Source organism: Muscardinus avellanarius (genome assembly GCF_963383645.1).
Source record: "Muscardinus avellanarius genome assembly, chromosome: 22".
In the NCBI taxonomy this organism is placed as follows: domain Eukaryota; kingdom Metazoa; phylum Chordata; class Mammalia; order Rodentia; family Gliridae; genus Muscardinus; species Muscardinus avellanarius.
Window position 1 is genome coordinate 614,948 of NC_137808.1, and position 27,553 is coordinate 642,500.

At 55.5% G+C, this 27,553-nt stretch overlaps 4 protein-coding genes across 5 annotated transcripts in view; 1 reads left to right on the forward strand and 3 right to left on the reverse strand.

Moving 5' to 3' along the window:
* Positions 1-27,553, reverse strand: part of LOC308278394 (CCA tRNA nucleotidyltransferase 1, mitochondrial-like) — a gene marked incomplete at both ends in the record, with an annotated part of 995,237 nt that overhangs the window by 250,879 nt on the left and 716,805 nt on the right.
* On the forward strand, positions 6,227-11,008 carry PRRT3 (proline rich transmembrane protein 3; the record flags this gene model as incomplete). The annotated part of the gene is made up of 3 exons (XM_080718014.1): positions 6,227-7,178; positions 7,355-7,510; positions 9,345-11,008. 3 exons carry the CDS (start codon positions 6,227-6,229, stop codon positions 11,006-11,008), a joined length of 2,772 nt encoding a protein of 923 aa, XP_080574140.1.
* Positions 12,838-21,373, reverse strand: CRELD1 (cysteine rich with EGF like domains 1; the record flags this gene model as incomplete). 2 transcript variants are annotated; one of them, XM_080718074.1, is made up of 10 exons in its annotated part: positions 12,838-13,052; positions 14,367-14,501; positions 14,583-14,678; positions 14,806-14,889; positions 16,974-17,069; positions 17,156-17,332; positions 18,744-18,835; positions 19,137-19,247; positions 20,882-20,964; positions 21,182-21,373. In XM_080718074.1, 10 exons carry the CDS (start codon positions 21,353-21,355, stop codon positions 12,838-12,840), a joined length of 1,263 nt encoding a protein of 420 aa, XP_080574200.1. The 2 variants fall into 2 exon arrangements, with proteins under 2 accessions (XP_080574200.1, XP_080574199.1); XM_080718073.1 differs by lacking the exon at positions 14,806-14,889 and having other exon boundaries at positions 21,182-21,355.
* Positions 22,141-27,553, reverse strand: part of IL17RC (interleukin 17 receptor C) — a gene marked incomplete at its 3' end in the record, with an annotated part of 16,002 nt that continues 10,589 nt past the window's right edge. Inside the window, exons 13-18 of the mRNA XM_080718090.1 lie at positions 25,959-26,004; positions 25,723-25,844; positions 25,452-25,511; positions 24,986-25,034; positions 22,842-22,984; positions 22,141-22,764 (exon numbers count right to left, since the gene is read on the reverse strand). Of these exons, the coding sequence (XP_080574216.1) occupies positions 22,141-22,764; positions 22,842-22,984; positions 24,986-25,034; positions 25,452-25,511; positions 25,723-25,844; positions 25,959-26,004 (1,044 nt within the window). The remainder of the gene's footprint in view (positions 22,765-22,841; positions 22,985-24,985; positions 25,035-25,451; positions 25,512-25,722; positions 25,845-25,958; positions 26,005-27,553) is intronic.

The window sequence follows — 27,553 nt, forward strand, 5'->3', positions numbered from 1 at the left end:
AAAAAAAAAAGGAAGAGGACTAAGCATAGAGGTAGAATGCCCCTCGATTCGGCTGGGCGTGGTGGCACGCGCTTGTAATCGCAGCATTCGGGAGGCTGAGACTGGAAGATCACGGTTCGCGGACAGCCTCAGCTACTACTTAGTGAGGCCCTCTGCAACTCAGTGAGACCGGGTTTCAAAGTAAAGAATAAAAAATAGGGCAGGGGGTGTAGCTCGGAGGTCGAATGCCCCTGGGTTCCATCCCCACACCCACAACAGAACAAAAAAAAAGAATGCCCCTTGATTCAATCTTCAGTACTACCAGAAAAACAAACTGCCAAGGCATGCTGACGGGCTCTATCCGAACACCAAAAGAAAGATCTAGCCCTTCCTTTGAGGCCACAGGCCCTCCGGAAGGCAGAGGAGGTCGTAGGTCATCTCTCTCGGCGGGGAGCGAGTGTTTGGGGGACCAAGGTGAGGGGTTTGCTGCTGGGCAGGAAAGGAGATGGGTGCAGGGGTGGCTGTGGAGTGGGGTGACAAGGAGCTCACCAGTTCCTCCTCATGCTCTGCTCTCCGTGAGACACTCCGCTCTGGAAGTCTCCCCATCTGTCAAGGGATCACGTGGTACAGCCACATAGGAAGATCCTGTGAGGCAGTAGGGTCACGGGTTCAAAGCCGGCCTCAGCGGCTCAGTGAGACCCTGTTTCAAAATGAAGAGGGAATGTGGGCCGGGGATGTAGCTCAGAGGTAGAACGCCCCTGGATTTAATTCTCAGTAACACACACACACACAAACACACACACACACCGCTAGCGGTCCACAAAAGGTTCTGACAGCTAGACGGTGGCCTTTTAGTTGCTGCGTGATCTTTAACAAAGTACTTTACCTCTTCTCTGAGCTTCCATTTGTGAGCTGTAAAATGAAAAGCGTTAATAACATAATATGGTGGAGCCAGGCGCGGTGGTGCACACTTGTAATCCTGGCGTTCAGGAGGCTGAGACCGGAGGATCGTGGTTCACGGCCAGCCTCAGCTACTTAGTGAGGCCCTCTGCAACTCAGTGAGACCCTGTTTCCAAATAAAGAATAAAAAATAAAGCTGGGGTGTAGCTTGGAGGTAGAATGCCCCTGGGTTCCATCCCCAGTACCACAAAAGTAAATAAATAAAAATAACATAATATGGTGGCACATACCTATGATCCCAGTCCTTGGGAGGCTGATATAGGAAGAATAAGATCTGAGACTTAAGTGCGGAGGCACTTCACTGAGGCCTTCAACTTAGCGAGACACTTTCAAAATAAAAAGAGCCGGGCGTGGTGGCAGCACACACGCTTGTAATCCCAGCATTCGGGAGGCAGAGACAAGGAGGATCGCGGTTCTCCGACAGCCTCAGCTACTTAGTGAGGCCCTTTGCAACTCAGTGAGACCTGGTTTCAAAATAAAGAATAAAAAATAGGGCAGGGGGTGTAGCTCGGAGGTCAAATACCCCTGGGTTCTACCCCCAGACCCTCAAAAAAAAAAATTAAAAACAAAACAGATAATAAAATGCCGGGTGTGATGGCGCATGTTTGTAATCCCCCTTCCCCCGCTAGCCATGCTGGTTTAAGAGACCCGGGGGTGGTGGCGCAGGCTTGTAATCCCTGCGCTTGGGAGGCTGAGACAGGAGGATCGCACGGTTCGAAGTCAGCCTCGCCTACTCAGTGAGACCCTGTTTCCAAATAAAATATAAAAAATAGGTCTGGAAGTGTAGCCCGGAGGTAGAAGGGTTTCCAGGAACCCCAGTACCACCAAACAAACAAACAAACAATAAAAGCTGGGCTTGTAATCCCAGAACTGGGAAGGCTGAGATGGGAGGATCACAGTTCACAGACAGCCGCAGCTACTTAGCGAGGCCCTCTGCCACGCAACACAGTGAGACTGTTGGTGTAGCTTGGAGATAGAATGACCCTGGCTTCCATCCCCAGTACCACAGAAGAAAAATGAACGTAAGGTGTGTTGGCTAAATGCTTGGTAAGTGGGAGGTGCTGACCGTGACACACGCCACGCTGTAATCGCCCGCCATCCCAGGGTCCCCAGGGTGATACCCACAGCTCCTGGAGCCCAGGGGCTCCTCTACACCAGGCGCCTCCGTCCCGCTGACATTCACCTCGGCCGCCCAGGCCTCTCTTTCCTTACAGGATTAACTTTCAACTCGGCCTCTGGCCAAGGTGATCCGATCTCTCCTGCCTTTGTTAGGGAGCTCAGCGCCCTGCCAGAGGGTGGCTCGGAGGCTCCATGGGACAGGCTTCCTGTTCTGCAGAGGACAGACAGCGAGCAGTCCCGCTGACGGAGGTTGGACGCCCACCAGCACCGCTCGGGAGAAACTGAGGAAGGGAACCCAGCCAGCCCTGAGCCTGCTAACAGGGTGTGTGTGTGTGTGTGTGTGTGTGTGTGTGTGGTGACATTCTACTGCTGACCTACACCCTCAGCCCTACTTTTTAGTCCTTATTTTGAAACAGGGTCTCGTTGAGTTGCAAAGGGCCCTGCTAAGTAGCTGAGGCTGGCCGCGAACCTTGATCCTCCTGTCTCAGCCTCCCAAATGCTGGGATTATAAGTGTGCATCAACACACCTGGCTCCCCGGCCCTATTTTTTATTCTTTATTTTGTCGTTGGTGGTGGCGGGTCTGGGGATGGAACCCAGGGGCATTCTACCTGCAAGCTACACCCCCTGCCCTATTTTTTATTATTTATTTTGAAACAGGGTCTCAGTAGGTTGCAGAGGGCCTCACTAAGTAGCTGAGACTGTCCTCGAACCGCGATCCTCCCGTCTCAACCTGCCGAATGCTGGGATTACAAGCGTGCGCCACCACGCCCGGCCCCCTATTTCAAAATAAAATAAAATAGGGCTGGGGCACTAGCTCAAAGGTAGAATGACCCTGGGTTCCATCCCCAGTACCAAAAAAAAAAAAAAAAAGAAAAGAAAAGAAAAAAGAAAAGAATAAGACGGGTATGGTGGCGCACGCTTGTAATCCCAGTACTTGGGAGGCTGAGATAGGAGGACCGCACAGGTTGAAGCCAGCCTCGGGTACTTAGTGGGGCTCTCAGCAACTTAGTGAGACCCTGTTTCCAAATATAAAATAGGTCTGGGAGTGTAGCCCAGAGGTAGAAAGCTTCTGGGCTCCATTCCTGGTACCACACACACACACACACACACACACACACACACACACACACACACATAATTTAATAATAATAATAATAATAATAATAATAATAATAATAATAATGTCAAGGAAAATAAATGCAATTTGCCAAAACAGCACAGCCAGTATGATCTCATTTCCACTTAGAATGCGTCTGTAGCTGAAAACCCTGCGCGATGCTGCCTGCCGGGCGGTAGGCAGGACCGGCTACGGGCCAGCAGGTACGCGTGCGCGTATGTTTCCCTGGAAGGACACAGAGCCCCGAAGGAAGCGAGCTCCGCGCCTCCCGAGGCATGCAAACGGGCTGGCCGGCCGGCTCGCGGGGACGCCGCCGGAGGCCGCCCCAGGCCCCCCGGAGATGACCCGGGATCTGCGAGGAGGGGCCGGGAAAGGGTTAAGCTCGCGGCGCGGTGGGCGGGCTCCAGGATCGGCTGCGCCGGGCTCGCCCAGCCCAGCCTGGGCTCCGCGGGGATGCGCCGGGCTGCGGGGACGGCGAGGTGAACCGGGCTGCCCAGGTGAGCGGCCGGGCGGCGGGAGCGGGGGCAGGCCTGCAGGGCGCCCACCCCCACCGGACACTGCGGGAAGGCGGGGGCTGGGATGGAGGAGGAGGAGGAGGAACCCGAGATGGACCAGCTCCTGCGGGCTGTCCTGCGGCAGAGCTCGCGCCGGCCGCCGGCCATCCTCTGAGGTCTCTCCAACCCCCCCATCTCGACAGCAGCGGGGACCCCAGCCCGCCGCGCCCCCGCCCGGTCTGCAGGCGGGTGGCATCTTTATCACCGAAGGCCCACTGAGTCATCTCCTCCCCCCTGGGCTCTTCTGATCCCCGCGCCAGGTGGGCCGCCCTGCCCCTCCCTCCGTGTCCACTCTGCCGGCTGTGTGACCTTGGGCCAGCGGCTCCGCCTCTCTGAACCTCCGTTTCCTAACCCCTGTTAAGTGGGCACGGGCCGCCTGCCTGTATGGGAGGGCTGGATTCCACGTGGCTGCGCCCAGGCGGGAGGGGAGCTCTGTTATTAACCGGCCCCTGGCTGGGGAGCTCTAGGCTCTCCCCCAGCTCACCTCCAGACCCGCCCTGGCCCTGAGGCCCCTTTCTGGGTCCCGCCCTGGCCCAGGCAGAGCTCAGGGCTCAGAGAAGGGAGTGTTTGAGGAGCCAACAAGGCTCTCAGAATCCAGGTTGGGGAACTGGGCCTCAGAGATCTTTGAGCATCTGGAGGTGTCCCCAACCTGTGAGGCGCTGGGGTGTGCCCCAGGGACACTGCGAAGTGCCTGTGAGCCACTAAGGGTTTGGAGCGTGGGGGCAGCCATCCCAGAGAGCAAGGCCTCTGTCTGGGGCCTCTGTCCCCAGACAGGTGTGGGCTCCGCCTGCCCCCACACCGGCCCCTCGGCCTCCTGCCCCACCTCCTGGACTCTTGGGAACAGGCACCTTGGAATATCACCTGGGCCGGGTATATTCACGGGGGACTGGAGGTTTTAAGTGAAAGGGACAAGAGCCCAGGCCAGTGGGGAAGACAGATTATTATAGAGGGTGACCCGTGCCTGGAGGGTCAGCAAAGGCAGGCTTCCTAGAAGAGGGTAAAATGATAAAAGTGGTGCTGCATGCCCGGAATCCCAGTGCTTGGGAGGCTGAGGCAGGAGGACCACGGCTGGAGGCCAACCTCAGCAATTTAGCTAGACCCTCAGCAAACTAAGGAGATCCTGTTTCCAAATGAAAAAAAGCTGGGCGTGGTGGCGCGCACCTGTAATCCTGGTACTTGGGAGGCTGAGACAGGAGGCCAGCCAGCCTCAGCAACTTAGTGAGACCATTTCAAAATGAAAAAAATTAAGAGGGCTGGGGGTGTCGCTCAGAGGTGGGATGCCCCTGGGTTCAACCGCAGTACCAATAAATAAGTCAGTCAACAAATAAGCAAACAGGGCTGAGGGTAGTGGTGGACGCTCAGTGGTAGATGCTTGTTTAGTGGATGCGAAGTTCTGGGTTCGATGCCCAGGACCAGAAAGCCGGGCAGGTGGGGTTTCCACCTCAGGGCCCTCCTCAGGGCCAGTGTGTTCTCCTCCACAGCTCTCTCACACGGAGCTGGGCCTTCAAAAATAGGATTTTAGCAAATAAAGAAAGAGAAGGCAGAGGGCATTCCAAGAGGAGGGAGCCGCAGGAGCAACACGGATGAGTCCCATGGGTGCTGGGGAACAGGGTGTGGCCTTAGGAGCCCAGGAAAGGGGCTAGTCCCCTCTCCTGAGGGCAGTGGGGAACCATGGGCGGGTTAGAAACAGGGCAAAGGATGTGACCAGAGATAGCGTGCTAAAAAAGCTTTAAAAGCAGGAAGAGCAGGGCATAGTGGGCAGGCCTATAGTCCTAGCATTGGGGAGGCTGAGACGGGAAGATCATAGGTTCAGGACCACTCTTGGCAACTTAGACCCTCAGCAAACTAGCAAGACCTTGGTTTTTGTTTGGTTTTTTGTTTGTTTTTTTTTGGTGGTACTGGGATTCCTGGAAACCCTTCTACCTCCCGGCTACGCTCCCAGACACCTATTTTTTAAATATTTTTTTTAAATTTGGAAACAGGGTCTCTTAAGCCCAGCGAGGCTGACTTTGAACCTGCACGATCCTCCTGTCTCCGCCTCCCAAGCGTGGGGATTACAAGCATGCGCCACCACGCCCGGCAAGACCTTGTTTTTTTGTTGGTACTGGGGTTCCTGGAAGCCCTTCTACCTCTGGGCTACACTCCCAGACCTATTTTTACATTTTTATTTGGAAACAGGGTCTCCTAAGCCAGCGCGCACGGCTGGCTTCGAACTTGCGTAATTCTCCTGTCTCTGCCTCCCAAGCGTGGGGATTACAAGCGTGCGCCACCACGCCCGGCAAGACCTTGTTTTAAACCAAAAAAAAAAAAAAAAAAAAAAAATGCTGGGGGTATGCTATGCACACGGGGCGGGGGAGAAGCTGCTGCCTGGGTGTCTGCTCCTCCTCATCAGCCCCTAGGGAAGCCCCAGGAGCCCCAGCTGTCACATGTCACCCCTGTCTCCTCTTCTGTAGGTTCATTCAGTGGGGATTCTACGCCCAGACATCAGAGTAAACCATGGCCCCCAGCCCGTGGGGCGCTGTCCATGGTCTGCTGCTGCTGGCCCTGGGGACTGGCCCTGCCCTGGGCACTGGCCCTCCCCAGCCACTGGAGGACTCAGAATCCCACCTGAGCCCAGGCCCCCACCCCAAGGGCCCTGTGGGCTCCGAGCCCCAGGCGCTGGACTTCCTCTGGGAGAAGCCCGGACCCCGGAGGCCTGCGGACTCCCCGCTCGGGCCAGCCCTGCATGGGCCCAGAGCAGCCCCCGGGGTGCAGGGAGAGCGACTCCCGGTAACTGACCACCTCCAAATTGCTCGAGTGCCCAGTGCCCAGGGCTGGACAGGCCCTCTGGACTCCCAGGAATCTCCAGAGCAAGAAGCAGCCGCCCCTCACCCAGTGGGGGCCCCCCAGCCCACTTTCCTCCCAACTCCCAGACCGCAACTGGGGGCAGCCACCGTTTCCCCTGCCCCACAAGAACCCCCAGGCCAAGCAGAGCAGCGACCACCGAGAGATGAGGGTCTGAAAGCCAAGGCGAAGGCGCCCCAGGCTTCTGCCCCCAGCCACCAGGGCCCTCCGCACACGCTGGTGCCCCAGGCAGGCACTCCCCGGAGGCCGGCACTAGCAGAAGAGGACGGGCTTGAGGAGGATTTCCAAGAGGCAGCTCGGGGGCCCCTGTCCACGCAGCAGGACCCAGCAGCTCCCAATGCCGGCGCGATACCTCCTGTTGAATTGGCATCCTCTTGGGAGACACCTGTGGCCCGGCCAGACCTGGCATTGGTCAGAAGCCTTCCTCTGGCCGAGGAGCTGCCCCTGGGGCCCCCCAAGAAGACTGGCACTGGGGAGACCTGGGAGTTCAGCCCCCCAGGTCCCCAGCCCAAGCCAAGTGACGTCCCTGAAGCTGAGGATTCCCCAGGAACCCAGTCCACGCCTCCTCCAGCCTCAGAGGCTCCTGAAGTGCAGCCGAAGCCAGGTGGGTGGCAAGATGGAGTGCTGTGCGGGGCTGGGGAGGGGCGACGGTCCGGCCCAGCTGGCCACCCAAGTGCCGGTGATGTCTGGGTCGCACCTGACTGTGCCTCCCTCCCCGAGGGACAGACTTGAGGGTGCCTGGAGGGTCAGGCAAGGTAGCAATGACTTCTATCATTTCAGAGATAGCGGCGATGAATGGAGCCGACCCCATCTCCCCGCAGCGGGTGAGAGGGGCAGTGGAGGTCCCCGGCACCCCCAAGTCCCTCGTCCCCGGCTTCTCGGACCCTGGTCCAGCTACAAACCAAACAGAGAGCCCTGTGGAGGCCCTGCAGCCAGGTGAGGGCGCGGCTGGGGGTTCAGGGAGAGTACTCCATCTGCCGGCCAAGAACTGTGGTAGGTATGGTGGAGAGGCAGCCCAGAAGTGAATGAAGGCAAAATCCTGCTTAAAGGGATCTGCTCGGACCGCCTTCAAACTGCTGAGGGTTATAAACTAATATGTACAGGTACTCTGGCCCTTTGGGAGCTAGAATATCGTAGTAAGTAACACTATTTGCTGCAATGCCTTTCCAGCTGCTAAATCACTGGAAACACTATTAAAAAATTCCAACGTCCAGACGTGGTAGCGCACACTTGTCATCTCAGTACTTGTGAGGCTGAGACAGGAGGATCACAAGTTTGAGGACAGTCTCAGCAAATAGTGAGACTCTCACAACCTAGTGAGACCCTGTTTCAAAATAAAAATAAAATAGGGCTGGGTTCAACTACCCAGTACCAAAAAGAAAATTATATACATACATACATGTCTGTATGTATTTATATGTATAGATATGTATGTATATAGAGAGATATAGGTAGATATTTCCAATATATTTCCATATACCAATTTCCCATGTCCAGCCCAATGGGAAGAAGTTTTCTGATTCCATGATCTGCAGGTGATTCAAATATGCAGGCCATGCCGGGCGTGGTGGTGCATGCTTGTGATCCCCGCGCTTGGGAGGAGGAGACAGGAGGATCGCGCAGGTTCGAAGCCAGCCGCGCGCGCTGGCTTAGGAGACCCTGTTTCCAAATAAAAATGTAAAAATAGGTCTGGGAGTGTAGCCCGGAGGTAGAAGGGCTTCCAGGAACCCCAGTACCACCAAAAAAAAAAAAAAATATATATATATATATATATATATATATATATATATATATATATATATGCAGGCCACATTGGATACCGCTGGGGGCACTGCTCCCCTGATAATATCCTTAACACACATGCTAGTTCATATCCAGTTAGGCTTGTGTCAGTCACGAAGCTAAACATACCATCCTCTCCATGACCCCATCGAAGCGGGTGCTATCTCCATTTGACAGATGTGCCTGAAAAAGTAAAATTCTTATTTATTTATTTATTTATTTATTTATATTTATTTGTTTTTTTGGTGGCACTGGGGGTGGAACCCAGAGGCTTTCTACCTCCGGGCTATACTCCCCGACCTATTTTATACTTTATTAGAAACAGGGTCTCAGCCGGGCGTGGTGGCGCACGCTTGTAATCCCCGCGCTTGGGAGGCTGAGACAGGAGGATCGTGCAAATTCGAAGCCAGCCTCAGCTGGTTTAAGAGACCCTGTTTCCAAATAAAATATAAAATAGGTCTGGGAGTTTAGCCCGGAGGTAGAAGGTTCCTGAGTTCCATTCCCAGTACCACAAAAAGAAAGAAAGAAAGAAAGAAAGAAAGAAAGAAAGAAAGAAAGAAAGAAAGAAAGAAAGAAAGAAAGAAAGAAGGTCTCACTAAATTGCTGAGAGCCTCGCCAAGTAGCTGAGGCTGGCTTCGAAACTGTGCGCTCCTCCTGCCTCAGCCTCCCAAGCGCGGGGATGACAAGCCCGCGCCACCACGCCCGGCTCAAAGTTAAATTCTTACCTTGCCGACGATACTAGACAACGCTGGAGCCTCAGAAGCACCTTTCAAAGCCGGGCATGGTGGCACAGCATTCGGGAGGCTGAGACAGGAGGATGGCGGTTCACAGACAGCCTCAGCTTCTTAGTGGGGCCCTTTGCCACTCACTGAGACCCTGTTTCAAAATAAAGACCAAAAAATAGGGCCGGGGGTGTAGCTAGCCCCTGGGTTCCATCCCCAGTACTGCAAAAAGAGACCAAGCGCTGTCTTCCGTGTTATTATTGCAGATGAACTCGAGGAGTGGCCCGGCCGTCCCCAAAGCCATCCTCCGGCACCCCCGGTGCAGGCCCCGTCGACATCCCGCCGGGGTCTCATCCGCGTCACCACGCAGCGAGCCCTGGGCCAGCCCCCCCCTCCGGAGCCCTCAGCCAGCTCCACGGCTCCGGCCCCCGCGTCCAGCCCCCCGGCCAACGCCACCGCCCCGCCGCTGCGCTGGGGGCCCCTGCGGCGGGTGCTGAGCTTCGCCTGGGAGCTGCACGTCTACGGGGTGGGCGTGCTCTTCCTGCTGCCCGCCTCGCTCGCCCTGGCCACGCTGGTGGCCTCCCTGGCCGGGCCCCGGCTGGCCCTGGTGGCCGCCCTGCTGGTGCTGCTGGCTTCGGGGCTGCGCTCCGCCTACATGCTCGCCGACCCTTACGGCTCGCGGGCGCGGCTGGGCGCGCGCGCCGGCCTGGTGCTCTACAACCTGCCCTTCCCGCTGCTGCTGGCCGCGCTGGCCGCCCTGACCCTGCTGGGCCTGGGCGCGGGGCTGCCGCCGCCGCTGCAGAGCCCGCTCCTGCTGGGGGCCGTGGCGCTGGCGCACGGCGCGGGGCTGCTGGCCAGCGACCTGCTGTCCACCCGGCCGGGGCTCAACCTCCTGGCGCAGGGCGCCTCGTGCGCCTGGGGCGCGGCGGCCGCCTTGGGCACGCTCTGCCTGTGCCGCCGCCGCCTGCTGCAGGGCCCGCGGGGCCGGGGCGCCCGTCCGGGCCCGCGGCTGCTGGCCGTGGCGGGCGCGCTGGGGCTGCTGGCCAGCGGCTTGCAGCTGGCGGCCGCGCTCTGGCTGTACCCGGGCCCCGGCCGGGAGGGCCGCTTCTCGTGGGCCTGGTGGGGCGTCCACTTCTGGCTGCGCCTGCTGGAGCTGAGCTGGGCGCTGGCGCTGGCGCTGGCCGCGCTGGCCGCGCTGCGCCCCCGGCCGCCCTCGGGGCACGCCTGCTGGGCCAAGCTGCTGCGCCTGGCCTGCCCGCCGCCGCCCGGCAAGAGCGAGGTGCCCGAGCGCCCCCATAATCGCGGCGCCGGGCCGGCGCCGGGCCGGGGCCCCCTGTGCAACCCCGCGGGGGCGGGGGGCTCCGCCGCGTCGCTGGGGCGCGGGCCCCCGGCGCTCAGCGAGCTGGACCTGCGGCCGCCGTCGCCCATCAACCTGAGCCGCAGCATCGACGCCGCGCTCTTCCGCGAGCACCTGGTGCGGGACAGCGTGTTCCGGCGCCACGGCCTGGCCTCGCCGCGCCCGCGCCGCGGCAGCCACCCCGACGGCCCGCCGGACGGCCCGCCGGACGGCCGCCCCGACGGCCCGCTGGACGGCGGCCCCCCGCGGCTCGGCGGCCGCTGCCGCTCGCTCGGCGACGTGCGCATGCGCGGCCCGCTGCGGCCCCCGCCCGGGGCGGGCCAGCCCGACGGGGGCGCCTCGGGCAGCTCCCTCGACAGCTTCTCCCGGGGCTCGCTCAAGATCAGCTGGAACCCGTGGCGCCACGGGCTGTCGTCGGTGGACAGTCTGCCCCTCGACGAGCTGCCCAGCACGGTGCAGCTCCTGCCCGCGGCGCCCCCGGCCCCGGCGCCCGCCCCCGGCCCGCCCCCGGCCCAGCCGCGCCGCCAGCCCGGGGACTCCCGCAGCGCCTCCAGCGACACCATCGAGCTCTGAGGCTGGCCGGGACAGCTGGGCGGCTGGAAAACTGGCCTTCGGGGTGGGGTGGGGTGGGGGCTCCACCTGACTGCCAGCCCCCAGGGACAGCCCGGCGCGTGAATGCACCCCTCACGTTCTCTCCCCGCCCCCCGTTTTTTGTTTTTAAAAATATCTCTATTTTTTTCCAGCAGGTATTTTGCACAGAGGCTGTGAGTTACAGGGTATACAGGGTGGCGGTGCATGTATTTCAGCAGGGGGGGACAGAGACCGGGTGCCTGACCCCCCCAGTGTGGAGAGACGAGCCTCGCTTGTCTAGAACGACTGTCCTCTTTGTGCCAAAGAAATAAACCGTAAAGATTTGGCTCATGCCTCCCTCTGGTCAAGCCAGGATCCTGTGACCCTCCAGAGGAGAGACCCGAGGCTCCAACCCCCAGTCACCCCAATCCTGCAGGCACTGGGGAGGCAGGCCTTTCCAGAGGAAAAGTCGCTTGAGGCTTCCACAATACCAGCGTCTTACAGACCATCCATCCATTGTGCAGTCTTTAGCTCTTTTTAATTGTTTTTTAACTGTGGTACTGGGAACTGAACTCAGGAGTGTTCTACAGCTCAGCTACACTACAACCAGCCCTCTTTTTTTTTTCTTTCTTTTTTTTTTTTTTTTTTTTTTTTGGTTCTGGAGCTGGAACCCAGGGGCATTCTACCTCAAAGCTATACACTCCCAGCCCTATTTTTTATTCTTTATTTTGAAACAGGGTCTCACTGAGTTGCAAAGGTCCTTGCTCAGTAGCTGAGGCTGGCCACAGACCCCGGTCCTCAGCCTCCCAAATGCTGCGATTACCAGTGTGCACCATGACACCAACCCTTTTTATTTATTTATTTTTTTGTGGTACTGGGGATTGAACCCAGGGGCATCCTACCTCTGAGTTATACTCCCAGCCCTATTTTATTTTTATTTTGAAACAGGGTTTCACTAGGTTGATGATCTATATTTGTTGAGGTGTTCTCGAATCTGTAATCCTCCTGTCTCAGCCTCCCAAGTACTGGGATTCCAGGCCCTGTTGTGTCACACCTCCTCACCCTGTTTAATTCTCATCGATTAGGCCTGAGAGCAAAACGGCATCAGGCCCATTTTCAGAATGAGGGGAGTGAAGTTCAGACGTGAAAACCATTTGTCCAAGTTCTTTCTGCAAAGGACAGCTGCTAATGAACCCAAGGCTACATACCTAGGCCGACTCCTCTGTCCTGCTCCTAACACCTCGGCCGGGCTCACCTTTCCCGTCCTCCCTCGACTTCCTGGGGCAGCCCTCAAGTCCCCAGGGTTTTAGGAAACGTCGCCCACGTCTTTGCGCAACCTTCTTTTATTTCCTGAGATGAATAAATAAGTCGATGGCTGAGGGGTGGGGAAATACAGAACGGCAGCATGCAGCTGGCAGGAGAGGCCGGGGGCGACCCTGCCCCTGTGGAGACCCTCCACTCCTGGCAGTGGGGGCCAGCGCTCACTAGCCGGCACCACACGGGAAACTTTTCTCTTGAAATTCACACAATCCCGTGAACCCTGCCCAGTTTGTGAAGGTCTCATGGCATCCCGCACTGGGGCCTCCTTTAAACCCCAATATGAACCCGGCCCAGTCCCCCCTGGTGAAGGGCTCCTGGCATTCCACATCGGGGCTACTTTCAACCCAAAGGCCACACCTGCGCAGGCCGGGTGCCTGGGCAGCTCTACACGGCGGGTAGGGGCGCTTACCCACGCTCAGAAGTCGGCCAAGCCGCCCCGAGTGTCCAGCAGGAGTGGGGCCCGACCTCAGGGGCAGCCTGGAAGGGAGGAAGTCCCGCAGGGGGCGGCAGGATTATCTGCCCTTGATGAAGCCCTCCAGCACGCGGTCACTGCGCTCTGACAACCAGTAGCCGGTCATGGCGGCCACCGCCCCGATGAAGATGGCCGTGAACACCAAGTCGCCCTTGGCGGCCAGCGTGGCCAGCGCGCAGATGATGACGCCAAAGAACATCTGCTGCAGCACCACGAGTTCATCCTCCGTCATGTCTGCGAAGAAGCCCGCCGACTCTGTGGAGGGGGAAGACACGCAGCTGGCACTCCTACCCCTGCTCCTGGCAGTGCCGGCCGGCCCAGGACACCCACACCCAGGCTCACAGCACCATCTGCTGCTCAACCCCCCCATGAGCTCCCTTCCTTCCATTCTTTCATTCTTTTTTTCATTTTTAAAAGGCACTGGGGCCGGGTGTGGTGGTGCTCGCTTGTAATTCCTGTGCTTGGGAGGCTGAGACAGAAGGATCGCACAGGTTCGAAGCCAGCCTCAGCTACTTTATTTGGAGACCCTGTTTCCAAATAAAGTATAAAATAGGTCTGGGAGGCCGGGCATGGTGGCGCACGCTTGTCATCCCCGCGCTTGGGAGGCAGAGACAGGAGGATCACACAGGTTCGAAGCCAGCCACGCACGCTGGCTTAGGAGACCCTGTTTCCAAATAAAAATGTAAAAATAGGTCTGGGAGTGTAGCCTGGAGGTAGAAGGGCTTCCAGGAACCCCAGTACCACCAAAAAAAAATAAAAAAAAAATAGGTCTGGGAGTATAGCCTGGAGGTAGGAAGCCCCTGAGTTCCACTCCCAGTACCACACACAAAAAAGGTATTGGGGATGGAACCCAGAGGCATTCTACCTCCAAGCTACACCCTCGGCCCTATTTTTTTTTTCTTTTATTTTGAAACAGGGTTTCACTGAGTTGCAAAGGGCCTCACTAAGTAGCTAAGGCTGGTCCGGAACCATGATCCTCCCAAATACTGGGATTAAAAGCAAGCGCCACCACACCCAGCTTTATTTTTAAAATTTTTTTTATTTTTTATGGTACTGGGGATGGATAGGGACCCTCTACCTCCAGGCTACACTCCCAGACCTATTTTATATTTTTATTTGAAAACAGGGTCTCACTAAGTTGCCGAGAGCCTCACTCAGTCCTCCTGCCTCAGCCTCCCAAGTACTGGTATTACAGGTGTGCGCCACCAGGCCGGGCTAGGGCTGCCCCAGTTTGAATCCCAGCATGGGATTGGCCTCCTCACCTCTTAGTTTCCTCGTACATAAAATGGGAGGAGAATCCTCTGCTGCAGGGTGGTCTCAAGAGCGACTAAAACTCACACGCGTGTAACAGCGTGGGACACATGGCAAGGCTGAGACAGTCCCAGTCATCACCGTGATTGCCCTGTCTCGTCACATCCATTGCCTGTGACAAGTCTCAGGCGTCCGGGACACAGCCTGGTGCCACCGGGCAGATGAGGACGCGGGCTTGATTTGATGCCAGCTCAGACTCTCCACCTCCCTGGGAGGAGAGGCTGCCACGGGCCGAGCCGCAGGGACGGAGGGGCTCACCTGGGACCTGCTCCTTCACGCACACGCCCTCCACCTGAGCGTAGCCCTGGGCGCAGACGCAGCGGAAGCTGCCCTCGGTGTTCTCACATTGTTCATTTTCACCCGGGCACACGGTGGTCTCGCACTCATCCACATCTGGGGGGGAGGGGAGGAGTCAGAGTGCACGCTTCCCTCCCAGCCCCTCTGCCCCCAGGTGCCCATCAGTAGAAGACTCACCGAGACACTTGGAGCCCACCTGCTGGTAGCCAGGGCTGCACTTCTTGCAGCGGCCTGGCCCTGCCCCCATGCAGCCCAGGCAGGCCTTGGCACAGTCTACAGAGAAAGGAGACGCGGCGTGGCAGCTGCCCCAGGCCCGGGGAGCCCTGGCGCCTGAGGAGGCAGGACTTGGGAGGGACAGGCCCCCTCCAGCCCCCAGGCCCTCTGCAGGGTGGACACTGACCTCGGCACTCATAGGAGCCCTCCGTGTTCACACAGAACTGGTCTGCCCCACAGCTGGCTCGCTCCGTGCCACATTCGTCAATGTCTGCAAGGTGGAAACGGGGGACATTTCCATCCCTATTTCTTTCTTTCTTTCTTTCTTTCTTTTTTTTTTTTTTGGTGGTACTGGGGATAGAACCCAGGGGCATTCTACCTCCAAGTACACCCCCAGCCCTATATTTTATCTTTTTTTTTTTTTTTTGGTGGTATTGGGGTTCCTGGAAGCCGTTTTACCTCCAGGCTACACGTTTTACCTCCAGGCTACACTCCCAGACCTATTTTATATTTTGAAACAGGGTCTCATAAGCCAGATGGCTGGCTTCAAACCTGCACGATCCTCCTGTCTCCGCCTCCCAAGCGCGGGGATTACAAGTATGCACCACCACGCCCGGCGTATATTTTATTCTTTATTTGGAAACAGGGTCTCGCTAAGTTGCAAAGGGCCTCACTAAGTAGCTGAGGCTGTCCGCGGACCGTGATCCTCCAGTCTCGGCCTCCCGAATGCTGGGATGACAAGCGTGCGCCACCACGCCTGGTTCTTCCATCCCTATTTCATGGCGTTGTGGGGAAGCTGAGCTGGCCTCGGATGGCACAGTTCCATCCACGGAAGCAGAGGCGCAGGGTTCCCGGCTCCCCTGCCAGAGCTAAGCTGAAGTTTCCAGCCTGCCTTGTAGCTCACGGCGGCCCTGGCACTGAGTTCTGGCCAACAGGATGAAAACACGAGAAATGTGCTCCACTTTAGGCTTGGCCTTAAAACAATCTTAAAAGCCCTTCTCACTTCCTGAGTGTGGGACACGAATCTCAGAGGTGCCCATGACTCAGCACCAACCCCGCAGACGATGCCCGGGGGGAATGACTCTGCAGTAAGAGAGAAGGAAGCTGGGTCCCTGGTGACTGGCACAAGCACAGCTTCTCTGCCAGCCTGGACCACGTGCTTTAGGGCTGTGATAGGAGAGAAATAAATCTCTCTGCCTGGCATGGTGGAGAACGCTTGTAATCCCAGTACTTGGGAGGCTGAGACAGGAGGATCGCAGGTTTCTAGCCAGCCTCAGCTACTTAGTAAGGCTCTCTGCAACTTAGTGAGATTGTTGAAAAATAAAGCATAAAAAATGGGCTGAGAAGCCGGGTGTGGTGATGCATGCTTGTAATCCCAGCATTTGGCAGGCTGAGACAGGAGGATCTTGGCTCGCAGACAGCCTCAGCTACCTTAGTGAGGCCTTTTGCAACTCAGTGAGACCATTTCAAAATACTCAAAAATAGGGCTGGGGTGTAGCTCAGAGGTAGAATGCCCCTGGGTTCCATCTCCAGTACCAGAAAAAAAAATATAAAGGGCCAAGAATGTTGCTCAGAGGTAGAATGCGAATGTGTTCAATCCCTAGTATTGCAAAAAATAATAATAATAATAACTGAAGCCAAGCATGATGGTGCACACCTGTAATTCCAGTACTTGGGAGGCTGAGACTGGAGGATCTGGGTTCATGACCAGCCTTAGCTACTTAGTGAGGCCCTGTTTCAAAATAAAGAATAAAATCGGTCTGGGGATTGTAGCGCAGAGGTAATATGCCCCTGGGTTCAATCTTCAGTACCGCAAAAAAAAAAAAAAAAAAAAAAAAAAAAAAAAATTAGCCAGGTGTGGTGGCGCACGCTTGTAATCCCCACACTTGGGAGGCTGCGACAGGAGGATCGCACAGGTTTGAAGCCAGCCTTAGCTACTTAATGAGGTTCTCAGCAACTTAGTGAGACCCTGTTTCCAAATAAAATATAAAAATAGGTCTAGGAGTATAGCCCGGAGGTAGAAAGCCTCTGGTTTACACCCCCAGTACCACCAAAAAAAAAAAAAAAAAATTGAAACCAGGTTTCCTGCCAAGTTCAGCACCCTCAATTCCTCTGGCTAACCGTGTCCCAATGTTCAAGACTCAGCCAGAGTTATACCTCCTGCAAGCTGGATCTGACCTATCACAGGACACAGGTCAGCCTCATCTATAAACGCCTGGCTACAGCACTGCCTTCCTGGCCAAGTTCAGATCTCCATGAACATGGACACGGTGCTGATCCGACTCAGGCACATGTGCGCTGAGTGAAGCCCCGCCCCGGGCCACGCTTCCCGGGCCCGGGCAGCGCTGTGCTTACCCACACACTTGAGATGATGCAGGGCCCAGCCCTTCTTGCACTGCAGACAGTTTGATTCCTCAGGTCCGGAGCAGCGGGCACAGGGCCCAAAACAAGCTGGGTGGAACGGGGACACAGTATGAAGCAGGCAGGCAGGCACCCTCCTGCCCCTGCTCAGTGCCACACCTCTTGCTACCACCTACCTGAACACAGCAGGTAGCTGGCGTTGCGCCCTGCTTCGAAGTAGCCCAGGCCACATTGCCCACAGGCCTCGCCCCCGTAGCCAGCTTGGCAGTTGCAGTGCCCGCTGCCCCCGCGAGTCCCTTCCCCTTCACACTGCCCGTAGCCACCGCAGGGCCGCTCTGTGCCCCCAGGACAAGCTGTGGGCACACACCCAAGTTAGTGACACCGGACATACAGACATACAACTGTGGCGTCCGAGAGACTGCAGTCTGTATATTGTTAAATATGCTTGGAGAAAAAAGAAATAAATATGTTTGGAGGAGAAAATTGATTGTAATGATCACGTGCTAAAGTGTCACTAAAACACACAAAATTCAGTCAATATCTATTGTGGAACAATTAAGTTGTTTACAAATCTTTTTTTTTTTCTTTCTATTTTTGTGGTGCTACAGATCAAACCCAAAGCCTCCCATATGCTAGACAAGTGTTCTACACCCAACCTTCACCCCAGCTACCAAACCATCTATCTATCCATCTTTCTTTCTTTTTTGCTTTTTTTTTTTTTACAGTACTGGGGATGGAACCCAGGAGCATTTTATCTCCAAGCTACACCCCCAGCCCTATTTTTTTATTCTTTATTTTGAAACAGGGTCTCACTAAGTTGCAGGGGGCCTAAGTAGCTGAGGCTGTCTGTGAACCGTGATCCTCCGATCTCAGCCTCCCAAGTACTGGGATTACAAGCGTGCACCACCACGCCTGGTTCCAAATCTTTTCTTTGGTAGACTGACTTGACCATCTTAGTAGCTGAGCCTTCACCTACAGACTGTTTTAAAAGGAGCTGGGAGGAAGTTCACCTGCGTCAGGACTGGGGAGGGGGTACGGTGCCAATGGGGGTTTCAGGGCGGCCCCTGCCTGGCCAGGAAGATAACTTAGTCTGGCAGGGCATAAGAAATGAAGGCGCGCCAGGCGTGGTGGCACACGCTTGTAATCCTAGCACTTGGGAGGCTGAGACAGGAGGATCACATGGGTTCGAAGCCAGCCTCAGCTACTTAGTGGGGCTTTCAGCAACTTAGTGAGACCCTGTTTCCAAATAAAATATAAAAAAAGGTCTGGGAGTATAGCCCGGAGGTAGAAAGCCTCTGGGTTCCACCCCCAGTACCACCAAAAAAAAAAAAAAAAAAAAAGAAATGAAGGCGCAAGAAGGCCAGCCTTTCTCAAACACAAGAGACAATAACCACAACTGTGTCTGACTCGGTCTAGCACCCATACCTTTTTTTTTTCTTTTGGTGGTACTAGAGATTGAACCCAGGGGTATTCTACCAATGACCTACACCTCCAGCCCTTTTAATTTTTTATTTGAAACAATTTTTTATTTGCTAAATTACTGAGGGTCTCCCTAAATTGCGGAGGCTGGCATCAGACCTGCGAGCCTCCTTTCTCAAAGACTCCCAAGTACTGGGATTACAGTATTTGGGTGGCATCTGTCCCCATGCCTGGCTGCCCTGGTACCTTTTGTCAGAACCTTTCGCCTTTGATTTCTTCATCTGATCTGGACCCCCAGCCTCAGCAATCCCTTTCCATCCCCCAAGAGGAACTCGAAAAACTCACGAAGACAGGAGGGCCCAAAGGTGCCGGAGGGGCAGCAGAGCTTCAGGGAGTCAGAGCAGAGCCACTGGAAAAGGTCCGGGGCTTCCTGCTGCCTGAGGCAGGAACAGGGTTGGGGGGAAGGCAGGGGCGCCAGGCGGTGCCAGTGGCTGCCCAGCCCTGCCTCCCACAGCAGCTGCGAGGCAACCCATCTTGGCCATCAGACCCAGGAGGCCACTGGCCGATGCCCTCTCCCTACTGCACAGAGAGAAGAACAGGCTCAGGGTAGGCGCTGGGGCCCCCCAGCCAGGCCTCAGAAGATGTGGGGATTGGAAGGCCAAGTTAGAACATGGTTCCTGCATGCAACCCTGGCTTCTTGGCCAAGCCAAGGCCGTGCCCCCAGGCCCGGCCACTCACTTGTGAAACCACCAGCTCTCCACCAGCTCCTCGCTCAGCTCCAGCAGCCGGTGGCACTGGAAGTCCGACTTGCTGCACACGCTCTCTAGCACCTCCACCAGGCGGGTCTCACTAGGAACAGAACAGTGTGACAGGAGCTTCTCACCCTCTCCTGGGCCTCAACCCCATCAATGGGGAGGTCACACAACCAGAGGCAAGTCGGTAGCCCTCACTGAATCTGTTTTCTCATCTATAAAATGGGAACAACCGAGGCATGGTGGCGCACGCTTGTAATCCCAGTACTCAGGAGGTTGAGACAGGAGGATCGTGCAGGTTTGAAGCCAGCCTCAGCTACTTAGTGAGACCCTGTTTCCAAATAAAATATAAAATAGGTCTAGGAGTGTAGCCCAGAGGTAGAAAGCCCCTGAGTTCTCTCCCTAGTACCACAAAATAAATAAATAAGTAAATAAAATAAAAATAGCCAGGCATGGTGGCACACACTTGTTATCCCAGTACTTGAGAGGCTGAAACAGGAGGATTGTGATTTGTGGCCAGCTTCAGCTACTTAGGCCCTCTGCAACTAGTGACACCTTGTTTCAAAATAAAGAATTAAAAATAGGGCTGGGGTGTAGCTCGGAGGTAGAATGTCCCTGGGTTTAAGCCAGGCATGGTGGCGCATGCTTGTAATCCCAGCATTCAGGAGGCTGAGACTGGAGGATCGCAGTTCACAGACAGCCTCAGCTACTTAGTGAGGCCCTCTGCAACTCAGTGAGACCCTGTTTCAAAATAAAGAATAAAAAAAAACTGGGCAGGGCGTACAGCTCGGAGGTCGAATGCCCCTGTGTTCCATCCCCAGACCCGCAAAAAAAAATGTTCCTGGGTTTAATTCCCAGTACTACAAAACAACAACAACAACAACAACAACAACAACAACAACAAACAAACAAATAAATAAATAAAATAAAAATAAAACTGGGGATAATTTGGAGATAGAATGCCCCTGAGTTCAAACCCCAGGACACCACACACACAGTAAAATATATAAATATATAAATATATATATGTATATATATATATTTATATACTTTTTTTTTATATTTATCTCCTAGGGGCTGAGTGCAGTAGCACAAGCCTGTTATTCCACGAAGCTCAGTTTATTTTGTATTTTGAAACAGGGTCTTGCTAAGCCATAGTACAAAGTCTCAAAATTACCTGAGCCTCCCTAGTTCTGAGGTTAAAGGTTTGTGGCACTGTGCTCAAACCTATCCTATGAAGTGTGTGCGTGCCTGTGTGTGTGTGATTGGGAATTGAACCCAGGGGCATTCTACCTCCAAGCTACCTCCCCATTTTATTTATTTATTTATTTATTTATTTATATTTTTTGTAGTACCTGGGATTTAACCCAGGGGCATTCTACCTCTGAGCTACACCCCCAGACCTATTTTTTTATTCTTTATTTTGAAACAGGGCCTCACTGAGTAGCTGAGGCTGGCCAGGAACCTGCGATCCTCCTGTCTCAGCCTCCTGAGTACTGGGATTACAGGTGTGCAACACCTCACCTGGCGGACATAAAATTGCTTTCTGGTTCACTGTTTATCTTCTCCACTAGAATATAAGCCCCCTGGAGATGAGAATTTGCTTGCTTACTGCTGTACTAGAGATGTTCTGCGATATTTGCTGAACAAAGGTTTCCCAAGAGCCCCCAGCGGCCCACGAGCAGAGCAGGGATTGGGAAGGGAGTCTGCCCTCTCGCACTGTCCCCTTACCTGTCTTTGTATTTGGACAACTTTTCCTCCTCCCAGGCCGTGTTTCCACCTCCAAAGTTGTCCCGGATGGTTCTCTCCAGGCCCTGGACATGGAGAAAAGCTGAGTACAGAGACCGGCACATTCTAACTCTGCCCTATTTTACTGATCGGGAAACTGAGGCACAAAGAGGCAAACGTGCGAAAGCCATACGGCTAGCAAGAGACCAAGAGGGGACTGAATCCCTGCAGGCTTGCCTCTGAGAAGGCCACACTTCCCGCTGCGTGGCGGGGCCCCTCCCGGAGGGCTGTCGGCGCACCCACCTTGTTAAAGCTGTCCACCAGCGCCCGGCAGGTGTGACAGGGATGGGGCTCGGCAGGAGGAGAAGGATGCGGGGCAGGAGAGGGCTGGAGCCAGGCGGGGCCTGGGAGGCTGAGGAAGAGGCTCAGGCCCCAGAGCAGAGCTGGGACCAGGCCCTTGGGGGGCCGTGGGGCCATCTTTTCCTAGGCTGGGGCCCTGCAGAGAAAGTGGGGAGTGTTCAGCGGAGAAGCCAGGGTCCAGGGGAGAATGAAAAGGGTGGGTTATGAGGGGCGGCGGGGCTGGGAGCCCAGGCCTGCGTAACTACAAGGAGAACAAATTGGGGTGCTGGGGTGGGGGTGAGGTGAGGCGAGGGGAAAGAGGTAAATCTGCAATTCCAGGAGAAAAATGTTATCCCTGTTACCCTGGGGGAGGTCGCCTGGATCCTTGGCAAAGGAACAGGAGTCAGCCCATTGTTTTAGGGCCTCGCTAAGCGATATTAGGGACCAGATCAACAGGGAGAAGGGGTCAGATTCCAAATATTGGGAGAAAAGAGGCCGGAAGGGCGGGCTTGGGGGAGGAGTCGGATCCGGATGGGAAGAGAAGGGGACAGGTTAGGATTCTCGCAGGCAGGCCAAGGCACAGCTCGGGAGCCGGCAGGGGAGGATCCAGACCCGCCTAGATCCGGGAGGGAGAAGCCACCGCCCCAGGTCTCTCCCAGGCGCCGCGGCCACCGCCTGCGCCTGCGCGAAACCAGCACCCTTCACCCTAGCAACTGGGGGGCGGAGCCCTCCCCCAGCCAATGGAAGCAAGCCATGTGCCGGCGTGTCACCCCACGCTAGCCAACCAGCGGCGGCGCCGGGCTGCACCTGTCCCGGCTTTAAAGGGCCGCAGAGGCTAACCGGGATGCGGTTCCCTAGCTCAGCTGTTCAGCAGCGCAGAGGCGTACGGACAACGTGGATAGAAAAATAGCGTCGGCCTTTATTCAAGTCCTCCCCTCCGCCCCGGGCCCCATCCCGCGCCCCGGCTCCGGGAACCCCGGGGGCTGGAAGCTGTCCAGGGCGGGCTGCAGGGCCCGGGACACGTGCTCCGCCCTCTCCCCGAGCCGCCCCGGGCGCGAGGTGCTTGGCCCCTGCAGGGCGCCCAGGAACCCGGGCAGCTGGGAGGGCAGCGAGAAGACCGGCACGCTGCGGAACAGGCTGGGCACGGCGTCGGGGCGCAGCAGCCCGTCGAAGCAGGCCCCGACGTAGCGGCCGGGCGCCTGGCCGTGCAGAAAGTCGGGCAGCACGCAGCTGAGCGAGGCGGCGAAGGCATCGTGCGGGTCGTGCGCCCCGGGCGCCGCCGCCTGGTCCTGCAGCCACTCCTGGCACAGCGCCACGGCCCCGGGCGAGAAGAGCAGGACCATCACGCCGCCCTCCTGCAGGACCTGGCGCCGCTGCGCGTGCAGCCAGGCCAGGGCGCCCTGCGCGCTCAGCTCCCGGCGGCTCCACAGGTCCACGGCCACGCGCAGCGGGAGCTGGCTCAGCGCCGACGCCAGCGCGCCCACCAGGCGCTCGAAGCGCGCGTCGTCGGCCGAGTAGAGGAGCAGAGCCGCGCCGCCCCTGGCCGCCTCTGCCAGAGGACGGGAGGGCAGAGGTGAGCTGGCCCGGACCTCGGCCACCCCGCCTTCCCTGCCTCGCAACCCACTGCCAGGCCCAGGACGCCCCTGCGGAGCGGGGCAGACAGGCGCTCACCTTTCCTGCGGTGCTTTTGCAGGAGTAGAAAGAGGAACAGCACCGTGGCCAAGAGGAGGCAGGCCAGCCATGCCAGGGCCCAGCGCTTGTGGACGTCTGGAAGACCCAGAGAAGACGGCTATTTAGACTTACACTTTTTTTTTTTTTTTTTCAGTCCTGGGGATGGAACCCAGGGACATTCCACCTCCGAGCTACACTCCCAGGCCTATTTTTCATTCTTTATTTTGAAACCGGGTCTCACTGAGTTGCACAGGGCCTCACTACGTAGCTGAGGCTGTCCGCGAACCGCGATCCTCCTGTTTCAGTCCCACCACGCCCGGCTAAGAAGTCTTACACTTTCGCCCTCTTTCGCAAAGGAGGAAACTGAGGCGGAGAGAAGTGATTTGCCCGAAGTCCACAGCACCGGGTGGCCCAGCCACTGTATGAACATAACTCCCTCTGTTAGGGGGCCTGGGACAAGTGACTTCACCTGCCTGTCCTCACATCTGTAAAATCGGGGTAACAGCAATACCCACTTCACAGGGCTGCACACAAAGGTCTAACACAACATAACGCCAAGCATTGAAAGTGCTCAAACATCAGCTAATACGATTGTCCCCCAGGCCCTTGACCTGCTCTGTGGGATGAATGCAGTAGCCTCCTATCTGGTTTTCCTGCCCTGGCCTTTTTTGCCACTGTAGGGCAGCCTCAGAGATCTTTTATTTTTTGTTTATTATTATTTTTATTTATTTATTTATTTATTTATTTATTTATTTATTTATTTATTTTGCAGTACTGGGAGTGGAACCCAGCGGCATTCTACCTGAGCTCCACCCCCAGCCGTATTTTTTTTTTTTTATTCTTCATTTGGAAACAGGGTCTCCCTGAGTTGCAAAGGGCCTAAATAGCTGAGACTGGCTTCCAACCACGATCCTCCTGTCTCAGCCTCCCAAACACTGGAATTACAAGCGTGTGCCGCCACGCCCAGCTCTCTCTCTGAGATCTTTTAACAATATAAACTTTACTGTGACCCTTCAGGAAGCTCTTGCTGCACTAAACAGAAATCCAAATTTCCTGCTTGGTTCCTACATCTCGTGATAGAGGCCTGCCTACCCTTGACTCTCCAACCATACTACCTCGGAATTCCTTTAAAAAGTGCCCTACTGTCCTCACAAAAACGCAACTCCTTTGTGGCTGGGTGTGGTGGTACATGCCTGTAATCCCAGTGTTTGGGAGGCTAAGACGGGAGGATTGCAGGTTTGAGGCCAGCTTCAGCAACTAAGCAAGGCCTTCCACAGCTTAATAATCTGGGGGTATAGCTCACAGGTAGCTACCTCTAAAATTTAATTTTAATTTAATTTTTTTGTACTGCAGATTGAACCGAGAGCTACAAATTAAAATAGATAGATGAATAGAGCAACTCCCTTTACTTAGCACAGCCTCTGGAGTGTGGCTGTTAATGTCTCCCTGAACCCCACACCCCAGCTAGTCAGGTCCCCGTTATATACCTTTAGAGCAGTGGACACTATGTAGTGCTTCAGGAGCTCCCGCTCTTGTAAGTTCACACTTACGACATGTCATCGGTCACTTTAGCTTCTGTCTTATTCTTCCAGTGGTGGGGCAGAAGTGTATCCTTTTGGTGATGCTGGCTTCCTTGCAAGCTCTTGTCATCTATCTATCTTTCTTTCTTTCTTTCTTTTCCTATGGTACTGGGGAAGGAACCCAGGGGCTTTCTACCTCTGGGCTGCACTCCCAGACCTATTTTTATATTTTTATTTAGAAACAAGGTCTCACTAAGTTGCTGAGAGCCTAAGTAGCTGAGGCTGGCTTTGAACCTGTGCGATCCTCCTGTCTCAGCCTCCCAAGTACAGGGATTACAGGCGCCCCCATGCCCAGTTTATTTTTTATTTTTAATTGCTACATTGTAGTCATAGTCATCATTTTTGTTTTGTTTGGGGTTTTGCGGTACTGGGGGTGGAGCCCAGGGGCATCACCCCTGGCTTCTCATCATGTTTTTTTTAACAAAGGACTGACCTCTGACCTGTCTGAGTCCCCGCAGCCGAGGCAAGTGCCACCCCAGGAACAGCCCTGGAGGAAGGGTGGTCTCATAATACTCACACTTGTTGGTTGGGCAGGCCCATAGTGCTCCCTGGTCGTCATCCCACAACTGAAAGATACAAGTCCAGAGCTCCCAGCCTGGTGTTCACCCTGGCCATCCGGCCAGCCCGACCTCCAGAGTCCCCGGTTCAGCGTGCAGTACCCCCTCAAACACACACACAGCAGGTTCCCAAAAGCTGCTCTGCCTCCGCTCAGCAATGTCTCTGCCCAGGAGGACCTCCTCCTTGCCAAATCGAGCCAGCAGGAAGAGATGCTTCCTTGAAGCTCTCTGGAACCCAGCACTCAGCACTTGGGGTGTGATTGTTGGTTTACTGGTCTCCAGCCAGCAGTGAGCTCCCTGGGAACAAGAACCATGCTTCTCCTATGCTAAAGTTCCCCAGGGAGCCACAGAATAAACCAGGTGCGCGCTGGTTTCAGGCCCGTCTCCCTGTCTCCCTGCAGCCCGGGGCAAGGCCTGTCATCTCACCTGTAGACACTGGCCTGACTGCAGGTCTCGCAGCAACTGCTCTCCAAGGCGGGCTGCTCTCTGCCAAGCCAAGGGAGGGGGCTGTCACCCGGGGGCTGCACCCTGCAGAGACCACCGGGCCGCAGCTGGGCAGGACTGGGTGGGTGGGGGAGCCGGAAGACTTGAGACATGACCCATTCACCCATGTACCCCATCCCCAGGGGCCAGCACAGGGAACTGGAGGGAGTGGAAACTTGAGGCCAGCTTTGAGGTGTGCCTTCCAGGGTCTCACCGTGGAGGCCCCGCTGGGCAGAGGAGTACAGCCACTGGGTTCCAAGGCGCAGAGTGATCTGTTGTCCTGGGGGCCTCGTGTCTCCACCAGCAGCACATCATCCTTGAAGGCTCCTAGGGAGTCTGGGAGGAGAGAGGGGCCACTGTGACAGGACCCCCACCCCGGAGCCCTAGTCCCGGCACCTCTGGGTTCACTCCCATTACCGCGGCCTGCCCCAGCCTCTGCACCCCATTTACCAGCCCACAGGCACTGCTGCAGCTCCAGCTTCTCCCAGCTGCTCACCTATTGGAAGGGGCCAGAGTTAGGGGCACTAGGAAAAGCAAGAGCCAGGCCAGAAAGGCCCAGAGAGAAGGGACGGATGAGAGGAAGCCCGTGGGGCAGGGGGTCCGCATGTGGACCTGAGGTCAGGCCGACCGGGGGTCCAGGCTGCATGAGCAGTCTCAGCCTTGTGAGCTCATCTGTGAGGAAGGATCTTGTGACCTTCAAGGCGCCCCTTTGATACTGAGTATTGAACCTAAAGGCATTCTACCTCTGAGCCGTACCCTCAGCCCTACTCATTTATTCATTTGTTTGTTATTTTTGCAGTAACGTGGATTGAATCCAGTTACAGAGGGCCTCGCTAAGTAGCTGAGGCTGGCTGGGAACCTGGATAGGAAGTAGTTTATTTATTTATTTGTTTATTTATTGCGGTACTGGGGATGGAACCCAGGGGAATTCTACCTCCCAGCTACACTCCCAGCCCTATATTTAATTCTTTATTTAGAAACAGTGTCTCAGTGGGTTGCAAAGGGCCTCACTAAACAGCTGAAGCTGGCCATGAACCACGATCCTCCTGTTTCAGCCTCCCAAAGATTGGGATTACAAGAGTGACCCACCACCACCGCCCAGCGAGGAAGTAGTTTATTATCATCTGCTTTAAATAAATAAGGAGCCAGGCGTGGTAATGCACATTTGTAATCCCAGCCTTTGGGAGGCTGAGACAGGAGGATCATGATTCAGGGCCAGCCTCAGTTATTTAGTGAGGCCCTTTGCAATTCAGTGGCACCCTGTTTCTAAATAAAGAATAAAAAGTCGGGCATGGTGACGCATGCTTGTAATCCCAGTGCTTGGGAGGCTGAGACAGGAGGATCGCGCAGGTTCGAAGCCAGCCTCAGCTACTTAGTGAGGCTCTCAGCAACTTAGTGAGACCCTGTTTCCAAATAAAGTATAAAATAGGTCTGGGAATATAGCTTGGAGGCAGAAAAGCCCCTAGGTTCCATCCCCAGTACCACCAAAAACAAACAAACAAACAAACAAAAACAACTTAAAAATAAAGAAAGAATAAAAAATAAGGCTGGGGGTGTATTTCAGAGGTAGAATGACCCTGGGTTCCAGTCCCAGTACCGAAAATAAATAAATAAAATAAATGAGGAAACCAGGTGTGGTGGTGCACACCTGTAATCCTAGTATTTGGGAGGCTGACACAAGAGGATCACAAGTTGGAGAACAGCTTCAGCCAATAGTGAAACTCTCATTAACCTAGTGAGACCCTCCTTGGGTTTTTTTGTTTGTTTTGTTTTGTTTTTTGGTGGTACTAGGGATGGGACCCAGGGGGATGGGACTCTCATATGTATTTTATATTTTATTTGGAAACAGGGTCTCACTACATTGCTGAGAGCCTCACTAAGTAGCTTAGGCTGGCTTCGAACCTGTGCAATCCTCCTGTCTCAGTCTCCCGAGTGCTGGGATTACAAGCGTGTGCCACCACACCCGAGAGACCCTCCTTGTTTGAAAATAAAAATAAAATAGGTTTAGGGGTGTAGCTCAGAGGTAAAATGCCCCTGGGTTCAAT